Raw genomic sequence first — 14,609 nt, forward strand, 5'->3', positions numbered from 1 at the left:
TCAAAGGGCAGGGACAACTAGGCCATAAAAGCAAATACGACACACACCATCAAGAAAGTTTTTGAACAGTAAAGCAGTAGTCATGTTTTGTTAATTAAAAAGACCAATTCTAGATGGCAGTGACGAACCATAGCCCTTTAAGCAATGCAAGACTACCAGTGAGACAACCTGGGACTACTAGTGAGACATAATCACATATGAAGTCTCGGATTGCCTAAGAAGTTCCACGATGGTAAAATTTTAACCACACAATCGCTCACTTTTTTGTGGCCAATTAGTGTGATGCTCTATTTTACTGTGTATTTCATATTTTCTTCCATACTGTTATGGCAGTGGCAGCAAATACCTGATTGCTGTCAATCATCATTTTCCCTTAATTTAATTGACAAAGCAGAGAGGGAGAAAGATGAGACTTTTTTGGTGGAGGGTAAAGGAACCTGAAAACCTAAACAGAGAAGCAGAAAAGTGAGATTTAAGACCATCACAATTCTATCAGACTCTAAACCAAGACTTATCCATTTTATGGACATATTATGAGAAGATTTTTAAGGACTAATAAGTATTTGTTATGTATTTGTTCATTTCTGCTTAAAATTTCATGTGTCAACTTGCAGTATTTGTTTTGCCCATCTGGTTTGGCAGCATTGAAGCCTTTGCTTGCACAAATGTAGAGCGCTCTTGCTGCTCATCTCTTAGTTGATCAATTTATCAGGTGTAGGAAAATATAACACACTCTCCACAATGAATGCTTCACATGTCTGTATGAGCAATGAACAGGACAGAACAGACACATTCTGACACTGAATAAAAAAAGGAGTCCTGAAATATTCAGCAGAGCATTTCACTAACCAAGTTAAGTTTGGTTTACAGTCTGAAGAAAACCAAAATCAAAATTTGTCTGGGCTAATAGCCCCAACTTGTTATTTTTATTGTGTTGGGTATTATGGAAGATGATATACTTCAGTGAAATTTTTTTTCCTTCCCACAAAGGAAGAAGAACTCAGGGATATCAGATATTCAAAGATATTCAGGGAAGGTGTTCCTAGGAGCAAAGACAGTTCTCATCTGCTCTCCACAGACACCAAATCCTTTACCCTATCTCTATCCCTAATACTGAGGCACTTCATTCCACCACGGTCTCCTGGCCCTCCCAGGTCTTAGTCCCTCTTTCTCCTGCTACCTTAACTCTCTTTCCTATGAGTGAAAACTATGTTATAATATTGCTTGGTAATGTCCTATGAAACACTAGCAACTGTGCCTACAGTTAGAACCTTACTTATAGCCTACATTCCTCAGTTCTTAAACATAACCAGTTTGAAGAGCTACAGCTATTATCAGATATACATACTACTGAAAATAATGAAGAAATAAGAGCCTAATTACTTAGCTGAAAGCCATTAAAATGATGAAAATAAGGCTCTCAGAAGACAGAAATCACTAATTAGTCAACAGCCCATGCAAGCATAGCCATTTGAAGATTAATTGCAGTCATATTAGCAGGATGAGAGAGATCAACATCACCAGTTTTCACTGGAATAAAGTCCAAACTACTTCCATCTTTAAGACATGGTTTTAATGGGCCTTGCGTTAAGAAAGTCTGGGAAACTGCACTGCTCAGTGCCACTAAAGTAGGTGCCTAACAGATCAGGATAATGGCTTTCTCAGTAAAGCAAAATTTGAGTTAGTGAATTCGGTTGTTTTTAACCCCTGCAGCTCACCTCTGCTGATGCGCTGTTTCTCTCCAGAGAGAATGCCTGGGCTGTCAATGATACTGATACTCTTCAGAACCTGGTTAGGTAATTGAGAACACATGAACCTGCAGGAAAAGAACAGAGAAACATATTAACTACAGCTCTAGCTCATGCATAGATTGTCCTTTGAAAGTCTCCCTTGATGTATCTGATTTCAGACAGATTTAAGAGATTAAAATATAGATATAGAGATATAGAGATACAGTTTCTGAAGTCCTTAATGAACCCATTTGGCAACTATACCTAATCAAAAACACCCCCCCCCCAAATTAAAGCACCAAAAAAAAGAGAGAATCTTGTAAAACTATACATCAAAGTGCCAATAAAATTCCAAATATCAGAAGAGCTGACAACATGGGTGAAACCTGTAATATTAAAAAGCCAGCATACACAAACATTTTGCTAGGACCAAAACTGGTACATGCAAGAACCAAAACCTTATGTCCTTCATCTTTTGAATCTCTTTGGATTTGGCCAAAAGATAAGGGAAGCAGAGAGAAAGCTATAGTGACAATATGCTTGAATTTCAGTTATTGGCCAGTCACAGTCTTACTTGTTCTAGCACTGTTTGAATGGTCACTATTTCTGACTTACCATGCTTCTTAGGTGGCAGTTGTGGAACTGAAAATACCAGTTTCTCCCACAAACAGAGCAAAAGTTTTCATATTGGTAGAATCAAGAGTTTACACACAGCAAACTGTAAATAACCTCCAATCTTTGTGACAGAAGACGAATTCAACGGTGGTGTTATGAAAAATAACTACTTTATAAGGCATCTGAGAGTTGTGGTGCCACAAGTTCAGGACACTTTCTATGTAAAAATCTACACTACTTGGATGCTTCTGCAATAATTTAAAACTTAAAGGAAGTTTATGATGAAGGGAGTTAAGAGATTTGCTTAAGAGTTTAACCTTACTAGGTAGCAGCTCAATACCATACTGTATTTATGTAACCTGCTCTCCTTCTTTAAAGCTTGTAAACCATGTCATGAGTCAAACTGAATACTCAAAACAAAAAGCTATCACTCTCAGAAATTTAGATTGAAATCTAACATGTGAATATAGCAACACTTTTTTTTTTTTTTTTTTTTGAACACTAGCATGAAGAGGTCTCCCAATTGTCACAGCTGTCAGTAGTACAAACAAGCAGAACTTCAGCTGTAAAACATCCTTCTCTCAAAGGCAATCTAATACATGGTTAAGTTGCAGGCTCAAATTGTAAGGTGGCTGCAAAGTGATAATTAATTGTTTTAGAAGGGATAATATCTACAGAATTAGGATATCACTGACAACAAATTGTAACCATGCTAAGTTCAGACAAATACTTTCTGAAGACCAAAAATAATCCAAGTTATGTATGGTCAGGCAGTCATGTATCAGACATGAAATGTAAGATCCATCATCAGATTTCTGAAGCTACTTATAAACAGATAACCCACAGATCCAGAAGATAAGTTCCAAGGAAATTAGGAAGAAATAAAAATCCTTACACCCAGCTTCACCTTTTTTCTCAGGTGACTATGAAATAATGATGCTGTAGTAACAAAAGCACAAAGAATCCCTTCTTTGATGCAACAGAAGAGACAGCATCAGCTCCTCTCTTCCTGAAACCAAAGAAGTGATATTAAAAAAAAAAAAAAAAAGCAGCCATCTTGTCCTGATAATACCTTACTTTTTTTTTTTTTTAATTTTTTTTATTTACATACTACATATCCTGAAGCAAACTGCTCCACTTAAGCTACTTTGCACCAGCTTATAAGATGCTTTTGAAAGAGCAGTGAGGCTCTGTTGAACAAAACAAATTGTCTTCAAACTATCCAAAACGTAAAGCAGAAACTACGTTAAAGCAAACACACTTTGTGGAAGCATAATGATGTAGATAAGCGACAAAGAAAGTACCTTTGACCACCACAACCATTACAAAAACGTACACTCACGAGTACATACAACATGAAGTAGCTATCATAAATTTGGAATTTGTAAAGATTTGAGTTTTCATCTACGTTTCTTCAAACAACTTCATTTCAGTTTAGAAAGCCCTGCACTTGTTTAGTATCAGTGAGATGTTTCTCAGCATATCTTATGAGAAGACAAGAACGATTATTTCGGCTGAACAATGCTGCAGTATTTTGACCTAGGCATCAGTTGAACTGAGATAGCTGGGAAAGGTTGTACAAGAAAGAGTGCAACAAGCATAAATGTAACAACATTGCTGACTTCATAGCCGTCAGCAGTGTAGTGAGAAGGACAGTTCAGGGAAAGGATATGAAATAGGATAAGGTCAGATTAAAAGTAACTGGCTACAGTTTTTAGAGTAAATCTATAGTTTAAAGATGACAGAGGGAATGAAAATATTACTCCAAAACTCATTCAAAAACAATGTTCATTACAGTTTTAAGTTGTCCGAAATATCTGTTTTTGACATTGAGGCTTGGCTCTGAACCACCATGTCTTGCATGACCTCTATAAACATGAGTTAAGTGTTGTACCATAAAAAGCAAAGCTACATACTACCTGCCCAGATGAGAACAGACCTGCACAAAAACATAGCTTTACAAAAAATAGTTGCATGAGATGACTAAGTGCTTACGACACATTAGCATTCTAAGAACTTTGATAGTCTTGTGCTTTTCATATTATTATAAAATTGTTTTAAGGAAACTTGCAAATAAGAGTTGCATCATTTGCAAAAATGAAATCAACAATCCTGTAAAGATCTGCTGTTCTTTTTATTTAATTTTTTTTTTTTTGAAGATCTATTTTGGATGATTCAAAGCATCTAATAAGAATGCACACAGCTTTTTATGTCCATTCAGAAATATATTAGAATGCAGCAGGATCACATGTTTATTCTCAGCAGTGTCAACTGTTGGGACTACTGCGATATTCTTCAGCTACATTTACTTTCTTCAGCATCCAAGGGCATACTAGGTCCCCCACTTCCAACTTGTATGTAGAATGTACATCTTTTCAGCTAGCAAACAACCTTGTCTGCATAAGATTCAGGATCTGGCACAACTAGCTAGAGAGCTGATTTAGCCACGAAATTATATTACCCACTCATCCAAACAAACATTTAGTAGTATTACATGTTCTGTTTAAGTGCAAGTATTAGAATATTGTGTAAAATATAATTTAAAATATAATTATATTAACTGGCTGCATGGATAACCTAGTATATAGTGACACAGGGAGAGAGAGAATTAGAATAGCGCTCTGGAACACAGAACTCTGCTAACGTTCTCCTTCACAGAAAAGGGTCTTAGGCCCCAAAAATATTATTTAAAATATGGCTTGACTGCAGCTTCCCATTGCATATATTTTTCTCTCTCACAAACTGATAGCCAAGTCAAATATAAGCAGCTATAAACTTTCTTCTGTGAAATGCACAGCAAGAGATAAGACTGTACATGATGAACTTTTAACACATGAGCTAGTTTTATCAGCCAAACAGGAAAGTTCATTGTTAAAAGAGAACCAATTTATCTTCATTGTCTTCCAAAACCAGGCCTCCATATCAAATCGCTATAAAGCGCAGGAAGAAAACAAGGTGATTGCTCACACCATCTGAATAAAGTTATTAATAACTTTGAACGGGAAATATTTAGCCTGTTATACAAGTTACCTGCTGCAATATCCATAGCCCCTCAACAACTTTCCCCTTTTCACAAATGTAAAACAGCCACCCAAAACTTAACACTAACCTCCTGTGTCTATCAGATTGCTCTGAGACCAGCTCCAAAATTAATCACTTATAGCTTGAATAAACAGTTTTTTCAGAAAGTATATTCAAATACTATCCATTTGTGTAGGCCTTTTTACACATCATAGCAATTCACAACTTTGAAGAACTATACCAAGAACTCTGGTGTACAGGAGACAGCGCAAAGCAACAAAACAGCATCAGAGAACAGTTCTCTGTTTTGGACAGCAGTTTTTAATAGTACTAATCTACTAGTTTAGCTTGGGCACAGATCTCTCTGCTCAATTGATCTAGAGCTTCAATTGCCTAATGCCTTACAAACAGGTCAACTGGTGCAGTGTTTCAGTAGTTTTCTGTGAACTGCTTTTAACAATGATTTTTCTTTTCCGGTAGTTTAATATTTTATATATATATATACACACACACACACACACACACACACACACCCCTTATGTCTTTTTTTCCCTCTCCATTTTTTTCCTTAAAAACATATGTAGCTCTATGGTAATGTTACCTTACACAGTACTGTAATTATTAACTTACTTGAACTGCCACTACTCCTACTTGTATTTGAATACCCTTATTTCATATTGGTCAAAATGGGTACAGCAGAAAAGACTTAGTAAACATTGATGCTTGAAGATAGCAACTAGCAATTTAAAATTACAACCAAAAGACAGCAAATAACCAAGATCTCACCTGTTCAGGAAAGCATTTCCAAAGCGGCTGAGTTTGCGGAATGGCTTCTTAGGATCAACAACCAGGGCATTTCCAGGAACGCTTCCTTCTGGATCTCCATACATCACAGCAATAAAAGAATCTGTGGTAGGCTCTGGACCAATGCGCATGCCTGGAAAATCCTGTTCAAGCAGATACCTACAGATGGAGAACACAAAGGAACAAAATGAATGACTGAAATTGATGATAAAAAAAATAAATGCCTATAATTCTCTTCAAAATTCCCAAGGATGTATGTGTTCTAGAGTCATAAAATTACATTTTTCCTGCATTTCACTACTTCTGTTAGCAACCAGGGGTGGGAGGGGAACAGAAGTGAATTCCAGGTTTTCACAACAACTAGGTCATAAGATAAAGAAAGTCAATCCCTCTACAAAAAAAGCCTGGAAAGTATGTCCTCAACTATAGCATCTGGATCATTCAATTGTATGCTGCTACTAATGACCAGAGTGGTAGTGAGGGTCCTTTGCTAGGCTGGCTATAGCTAGCCAACACCATGCTGCTTACATTACAAGACACTGCTGCTTTTCTATGTCTCCTCAAGCTGTGAGTGCTGCTTGTACTCAGAGGGAGTGGTTTGAAACACAGTCCATTAACAGATTTGTCAGTTTGCTGACAGATCTAACCCTTAAATGAATTCAGTTACAACATAAGATGAGTTAAAGCTATAAAATCTTAACACAGGCACAGATCACACAGTTGTTGAGGCAATACAGGTACATCTGTCTAGGAGTAAGGAAAGGAGCTTTTATTTTGACCTGTGTATCAAATCGTAGTTGTCAAAGTTATAACTGCAGAACCTCAGGCCTAAAGGTAACTTATTTGCTAGAGGCATCAAGTCATGCAATGTTGTACCAACAGAAAGGCTTTTAAGTCTTCTGAGTAAGCTACTCAAGAGACACAAACATCACTTACGCAGTGGACCAAGTCTGACACAGCAAGACTTGACTTTCAAGATGAGAAGATCTCAAATGAAGGATGCACCTATTTAAATGCTAAAACTTAATGGAGCTGGAGTCTGTACTCAAAGAAAAGCCTGTTGGCATCCCTTCCTGGATGAAAAGGAAGAAGGAAGAGAACATACAAGCCTATGAAGTAAGCCTCCAGCTTACAAGATTCCTCCAGCCAACATTATGACAACTGCTACTTTTCAAATAAGGAGCAAACCACCCTTTTTACTTTTACAGAGCATCAGTACTACTGTCTTCATTCACAACAGCACAACCTTGAAAATTATCACCTTGAAAGACTATGGCCAAATTGCTTTTTCAGTATGCTGTAATTTGACATTACAATAGCATTAAAATCCTCTCTCAAATCAACAAAGTCTTACCAATAATTATTAATTCCACAGGTTTCATGTCACCTTGGAGTTTTTCAAACCAGTTTTGACCAACTATGATTTAGGGTTTTTGTTTTTTATTTTACTTTTTAAATAATCAACCTGGATTTAAATCAGAATTCTTCAGGCATGGGCAATGGTCCCACATTCAATGGCAATACTAGATAGCTTTGAGCATGTTCTAGATCGACACTGGTCTTTGAGCAGTAGGATTGTCCTTGTCCTTAATCTCACAACAGTTGTCTGCTCCTCTAATATTCCATGAGGCAATATTGATTTGAGAGGACTGACAGGCTGCTCTAGCTGTAAAAACATACCACAAAGTATCTGTATGTGTCAAAGAATCCTGTTCGTCTTTCAGTTCTCCAGTACCCAAACATTCAAAGCAGTTACAGTATCAGTGCACAGAAGCTAGTTTTAAGGAACTAAGTCTATGCTACCGTTTCAAAGATCTCTTTCCACCAGTCTTGTTAAATTGGTTTCCAAGCAGCTCAATGTTTTTACTCAAAGTTGCAGGGAACAATTCTATTTTCCTACAGGGAACCTATGATTTAAGGGGCTGAAAGCAGAGAACAGTTTGCAACTTTCTGCTTCCAAACTGAAAAAAAAAAAATTGCTTAAAAGCTGCAGGAAATGAGGAACATAAGAACACTGAGGACAGAACATGCTGCAGTCATTTGTTCTGCTTCTGGAGTAACCTGTACCTGATGCACAAGGACAGACATATAAAACAATCCCCTCAAAAAAACCCTGCACCTGTATGAGTGTACAACGCACCACACATGATCTACTTGATAAAGATGAAGGAACTAAATGAAGAAAAAAATCCTTTCTAAGCTCAACAGTTGAACTCTCTATGCATGGAAACACTGGAGTTTCAAGTGCTATAGCAAAGAGTTCAATTCCTGAAATAGAAAAGCCTATCCCTACCTTCACATGGAACATCATGACAGACTATAGTCCTCTAAAACAGCATGTAATGACTGATTTGCAACAGCCACTTTTTTTTAAACTAAAGTCAGACTAAATTTTATCTGAAGCATTGATTTTAAAAGCTTAATTATACTTTTAACTTCTAAAATGAGATTTCAACTTGCCATGATAAAATACTCTCCTTTTTAAAAATCTCTTATTTCTGCTTTTCCTTACTGCCCTTTTTTCAAGGGAAAAGAAATCTCTACAGGATTCATAACTAAGTTATTTTCTTAATATGAATCATCAATGCCAGACTCCTGCTGACAGGAGGCAAGCAGTTCATAAGGTGCTGACATAAGTGACAAGAAGCTCCCAGAGCAGCAGCAAACAGCATTGTACTGAATCAGATGTACTTAAGAAAAAAAATCACAGACCCTGAGTCACATAGAACTACATCATGGGATCTGAATGTAGGATAGCAGACCTCCAGGATAATAGTGTAATTGCTATCCATCAAAAGCTTATGAACCTGCCAGGCATGGTGATGGATCCTCAATGGTCTTCCTCCTTTAGATCACTTTTTAAAAAAAAAAAAAAAAACAAAAAACAAAAAAACACACACAACACACAACCAACACCTTGTAGCCTGCTTGTGAAATTTCCAGCACATGCAACACTTGCAGAATTTATGAAGAGTTGAAAGTATCAAGCACCTTTTAGAATTTCCAGCACCTGGATTTTCAGCTCAGAACAAGAACAGTACAGATTCAGATTATCTGCATATTCAAGTAACTAGACAAATAATGGACTTGAATGTAACCGCTACTGAATTGTGAGGTTACTTTCAAACTAACTTCACACACTTGAGGAGGGGAAAAAAAAGCAAGCTTTTATAACGACAATAATCCACATAGGTAAGAGCTCCTTCCAAATATTCAGTCCTACCCAATGGTCGCAGTGCCTAGCGGAGCTACTCAACAGATGCAGGCACCACACTGTGAAGGCAGGCATTTTCCATTAAGACATCGTCTGCCAGTCACACATCAAGAATCAGTACAGCCTAAAATAAACCCTAGATCTTGAGTACTGGCTGTTTAAGCTATCACACTTCCTCTCAACATGAAAACATCAGCTTCACTTAGCTGCACAAAAGGGGAGACCAGTCTTCCATAAATGGAAATGTTGCAACTTTTTGTACAGTAGGCTACATTAAGATAGGAAAATACCTGGATTTTTAACATCCGTGACCTCATGGCCTTCTCAGGAATTTTCAGCAGAGAGGGAGTTCAAAAAGGCTAACAGGAAGAATGCTTAAAAATAGCACATGTCCCAGAGACAGTCTAGATCAAACAGACATCCTGTTGGCTCAAGGGACTTGCTCTTCTCCCTTTGTTTTCACCTGGGCTATAACCTTTCTCCTTTGCTGAAAAGCATCCATCTATTTCCCTTTGCAAGGCCTGTATCCGAACTACGGGAAACTGTTTTACAGAAGTTCCAGAGACAGCAAGAATTACCCAAAGCTCCTGATGCTCATAACCATCTGAAGGCTCAACCCGTCAGCTAAACACAGCAACATAGGCTTGCCAGACCCAGCAGCGCTGGGAAAGGATACACTAGTGATGGCTCTGATGCATGGAGACACACACTAAAGTCTCCTTTGACAAGGCTGTTTGACTCAAAACTAGTTATGCCCCATGTCCCACCACTGTCTTAAAAAAAAGAAAAACAAACAAAAACAAACAAAAAACACCCACAAAACAGAAAACCCACAACAAAACTAGCACAGGATTTTTGCTCTCTTGTATGATAGTTCTGCTCCAAATAAAAACTCATTGCATGTGGTGTCAATAAGAAAGAAGTTCCAGCTTTAAAACCCTGAGAAATTAAGAACAATTTTTTTTCCTCCAAAAGATGCAGCCCTTTCTTGCCACATAACCAACTGCAATTTTCTTGCAAGCTGTACATATTGTGTATACAATATGGTGCTTTTCCAAAATTCAGCTCTGGCTAAGTTAAATAGAAGGAAGTCTACCATTTTAACCTCTGAATAACTTCTCAGGAAACTCAAAGCACAGTCTGGCAAGCTGAGGAATTTAATTGTTTTTCCTCATCTTGAGTTCTAATAAAAAAAAAAAAGTGAGTCTCTTACACTTCTAAAATACAGTTACTTATGAGTTAAACGCATTATTATAACAGACTAGAACTTTAGCTCTTCGTTAGAGAGAAAGAGATCAGCAACTACAAATTTGCATGTTCTAACTCCCATCTCTGATGCACTATAATTCTCCTCTGTTGCTCCTTCCTCTAGAGCAGCCATGACAAATTGAGAGAACTGCAAAAGCACCACAGGTATGTTGTCAAGCAGCTTACAGGCAAGATGAGCACTCTCACCCACCCTCCCACTCCATTAAAAAGAACAATCAGACAAAAGAGCATTGCTATTTGGGCCTGGCTGCATTTGCTTGAATTGTTAGCATTGTCAAAGACATAAAACAATATTGCTACGTTGCACCTTTCTCAGACAGTGAAAGTGGCCAGTTCCACTTTATTGTTCCAAGTGCAAAGAGTATAAGAGCATCAAGTGAAAGATCAGAAACACTGTCAGAAACCTAGAAATGTCTTTCGTTTGTTTGGTTTTTTGGATCTTAACACCTAGGGACATTTGGTCATTGCTAGATCAATGTTTTCCATGAAGACTTGCTGGAAGGAACTGGTGGATGTCTGTACATGTCAGAGCTGTAAAAACGTGAAGTTTTCATGGTAACTCCCTCATCAAGTTATCCTGTGTTATTTAAGAGCACAGAAAGTAAGTCCAAAATGAATATTTATCAGATAACAAAATTTTAGGTTCACATATAAACATAAGAGTAAACACTAAAGTAGATCTAGTACTTCCTCCTTTAATTCCATCTGCCAAGGTAGCAAACACCAAAGCACATCTTCAGAGGAATTATTCATCTAGTGTTATATAATTATGCAAACTAGTGTTTCATAGCCTCAGAAACTAAAAAACAAAACAAAAATCCTCCTCCACCGAAACGTATGATCTGATTCAAGACAGTCTTCCATAAAAAGCTGACTATGAAATGAAGAATTGGGGAACAGAAGAGTTTAATTAAGATTTTAAATAATGTTTGCTTGTTAAAAGGTTGCCAAAAGAAAAAAAAACATATATATATATAGCATAGCACTTCTCCATTGAAAATTCACCCCGTCAGAGAGAAAATTTATATGTGGTTGACCTGGACACTATAATAATCTCCCATTTCTTCTTTCATAAGTCTTGCCTTCACATAGAAGCAGTATTTCACTTCTCATTTCTTTGCTTTTTTTTTTCCTCTCTCAAAATTGCCCTTTGAATGTCAATGTGGTGTAACTTTTATATCGCTTTCTTACGTAGTTGTCCATTTTGAATGGAGTGTTTTCTCATTCCGATACTGACAGTTTTAAATCTATTCTATAGTGAACACAGATGTAATAAACATTTATCTGGTTTCCCCAGGCAAGGTGTTAACGGAGAGGCCGGACTGTGGTTCTGTAGAAGCAATAACAGCTGTTTTATTACAGATTGGGTCTCAAGGGTGAATTCCTTTCTGAGTTCTTTGATACCTAATAAGGGATTAAACCACACTGCAATCTACCTAAGATAGGAGAGAAGGGGGAAGAGAAGGGCATAGCACAGTAGAAGTCTCTTCCTCCACTCAGTCAGATATTTGAATAAAACTCTTAAGAAAATACCTTTGAAACCCTGCTTCTGTCAAATTTAGTTGACAGCTGTCAATGAGTTCAAAGTTTTTCAGGACATCTTCCCCCAACAGTGACCCATGAAGCCTCATTTCCTTGGGAAATTAGGCTAAGAAGGCTGGAAATAGTTGTAATAAATGATGTCTCTTTTCTTGCCCAGACTATACATTAATATCAGCCAGCCCTATCGCTGAGTATTTTAACGGACACATTCAAAGTGGTAACTGGTTACCTACAAAGCAGCAGTACCAAAAATACTTCTAAAGCACTATAAGGAACATTAGCGTTTCCAGGCTGGATATTGACTTATACTCCAGTCAAATTTGGACAGCTACAAAGGGCAGAAAATATGAACATCCATGAATCAAAAACACGTGTTCTCATCTAAGGCAAACTCCTACAGGAAAAGGAACGGGAGGAAAAAAAAAACCACCTATGAATTGCAAGTGACATAGCAACTCAGCAGACAGGCTGAACAGGTTCTGGTAAGTCAGTCTGGACCATTCTGTCTCAAAATTACCCATGCTCTCACCTTCCTCTGTCCATAAACCAAAAACAACATATATCTGGAAGTACATTCAGACTCACAAAGCAGTTTTAATTTGAACACCAGTAAGACAGACAATTAATCAGTCAGCATGCCTGAAGAAATTTTAGGAAAAACCCAAATCATCCCTCCTCACATCATCCCTCCCCACACACTTTCTGGCAACTACCTTTAGGGATCCTGAAATTAAGTTTCTCTTAATTATAGCCCTGTTTCTATTTTTACTTACTCCTCTGAGCAAACACACTGTATGTAAGTGTTTGCAGGAATTCAGTAATAACCAGTAAAGAACCAAGTTCTGCTTTACACTTCCAATTAGCTAGCTGTGAAACAGGAAAAGAAACATGACTGGCTCTGTAAACATCTGAAAAGCGCTCAGGTGAGTAAAGGCAAATATTGTTCCTCAATGCAGGAGAAGGGAGACAGGTCTTTTGCACAATAAAAAGAACAAAAGAATATTACAGTAAGGCTGCCAGTAACCTTTGAAACTAAAAGCGAGAGATCTGTAAAACCTCAAGGAAGACTGCAACAAACTTCAGGTATAAGAAGCAGGTAAAAATTTGATCCATCTGACCTCTCAGTGTCCTTTGGAAAGTTTTAAGTAATCTTTCTTAGAGATTTCCGAGATGCATGTAAGAGCCAAACACTGCAAGCACACGCAAGATAATAACGGAGGCACGTTTCAACCTCCTAACCTCATAGTTACTACCTTAGTAATAAGGAAAACAGAAAAGATGGAAAATACTGCAACAGCAACGTTATTGTTACGTTGACTTGCTAGCGATACTTCTTATTCGGTGTAATTAAACACAATAATGGGGAAAAAGAACTTTCAAGATACTACGGCATCTTTCACCCCAAACTGTTATCCCATTTCTCCCCCATCTTCACATACAGTCTGTTGCCGTAAGCTACTTTTTGGGAATGAATGGGAAGGAAAAGGTTAAAAGGTCTGTGATGGTAATGTTAGCTTCAAGTGACTCTTTTTCTTTGAAATAGTTTAGATGGCTAAAGTTAACAGGAAGTAGAAAAGGTTGCACTTTCCGAGCAAAACATGAAATTGAGAGAACGTTCTTAGGCAGGAAGCTGCCAGAAGTGACCCGTGCAGAGAGATGTTCAGCGGCTCCAGCGGCCCCCGCCGTCAGAGAGGGGCTTTTACCCCCGTTTTTGGCCCAGGAGCTCGGGGTCGGCAGCGGGGAAAGCCGAGCCCGCGGCCTGACGCCCGGCGAGGCGGCGCCGCCCGGCCCGGCCCGGCAGGTACCGGCCACCCGGCCGCAGCCGGCACGGCCGAGGCGTCACCGACGGCCGAGGCGGCGGCAGGCGGCGGCTACCGGGCGAAACCAGCAGCAGATGTTGACCGGCAGAGGGGCGCAGGCTCCTGTCGGCGGAGGGCCGGGCGGCGGCGCGGCTCGCCGCTAAGATGTCGCCCGCCCAGGCGCGGCGGGCCTGTACCTACCGGATGAAGGTGGTCTTGCCGGTGCTGTACTGCCCCACCAGCAGCACCATGGGCTTGTTCTCGAAGTCGGCCTCCTCCAGGGCGGGCGAGTGGAAGTCATGGAAGCGGTAGTGCTCCTCCAGCGGCAGCAGCTTGCGCAGGTAGAGCTCCCGCAGCCCGCCGGTCACCGTCTGCACCACGTCGCTGCTGTTGCCGCCGCGCTCCCGCCCGCCGCCCTGCTTCCCCAGCCAGCTGAACATGCCGCCGCCGCCGCCGCGCTGCCCCGCCGCACTGCCCGCCGCCGCCCCTCGCAGCGCACGCAGCCGCCGGGGCGGGTCGCGGGCGCCCTCCCCCCGCGCCGGGGCGGTGGCACCGGCCACGCCCGCGTCCTGCCGGCGGCGCCGCCTAACGGCGGAGGCCGCCGCCCTCAGCTAA

General features: G+C 39.5%; 1 protein-coding gene across 1 annotated transcript in view; it reads right to left on the reverse strand.

Moving 5' to 3' along the window:
- Positions 1-14,506, reverse strand: part of EHD4 (EH domain containing 4) — a 28,074-nt gene extending 13,568 nt beyond the window's left edge. Inside the window, exons 1-3 of the mRNA XM_068945982.1 lie at positions 14,196-14,506; positions 6,153-6,329; positions 1,719-1,816 (exon numbers count right to left, since the gene is read on the reverse strand). Of these exons, the coding sequence (XP_068802083.1) occupies positions 1,719-1,816; positions 6,153-6,329; positions 14,196-14,434 (514 nt within the window). The 5' untranslated portion in view covers positions 14,435-14,506. The remainder of the gene's footprint in view (positions 1-1,718; positions 1,817-6,152; positions 6,330-14,195) is intronic.
- Positions 14,507-14,609: the final 103 nt, after the last annotated feature.

This window comes from Struthio camelus, chromosome 5, assembly GCF_040807025.1.
Source record: "Struthio camelus isolate bStrCam1 chromosome 5, bStrCam1.hap1, whole genome shotgun sequence".
Lineage (NCBI taxonomy): Eukaryota > Metazoa > Chordata > Aves > Struthioniformes > Struthionidae > Struthio > Struthio camelus.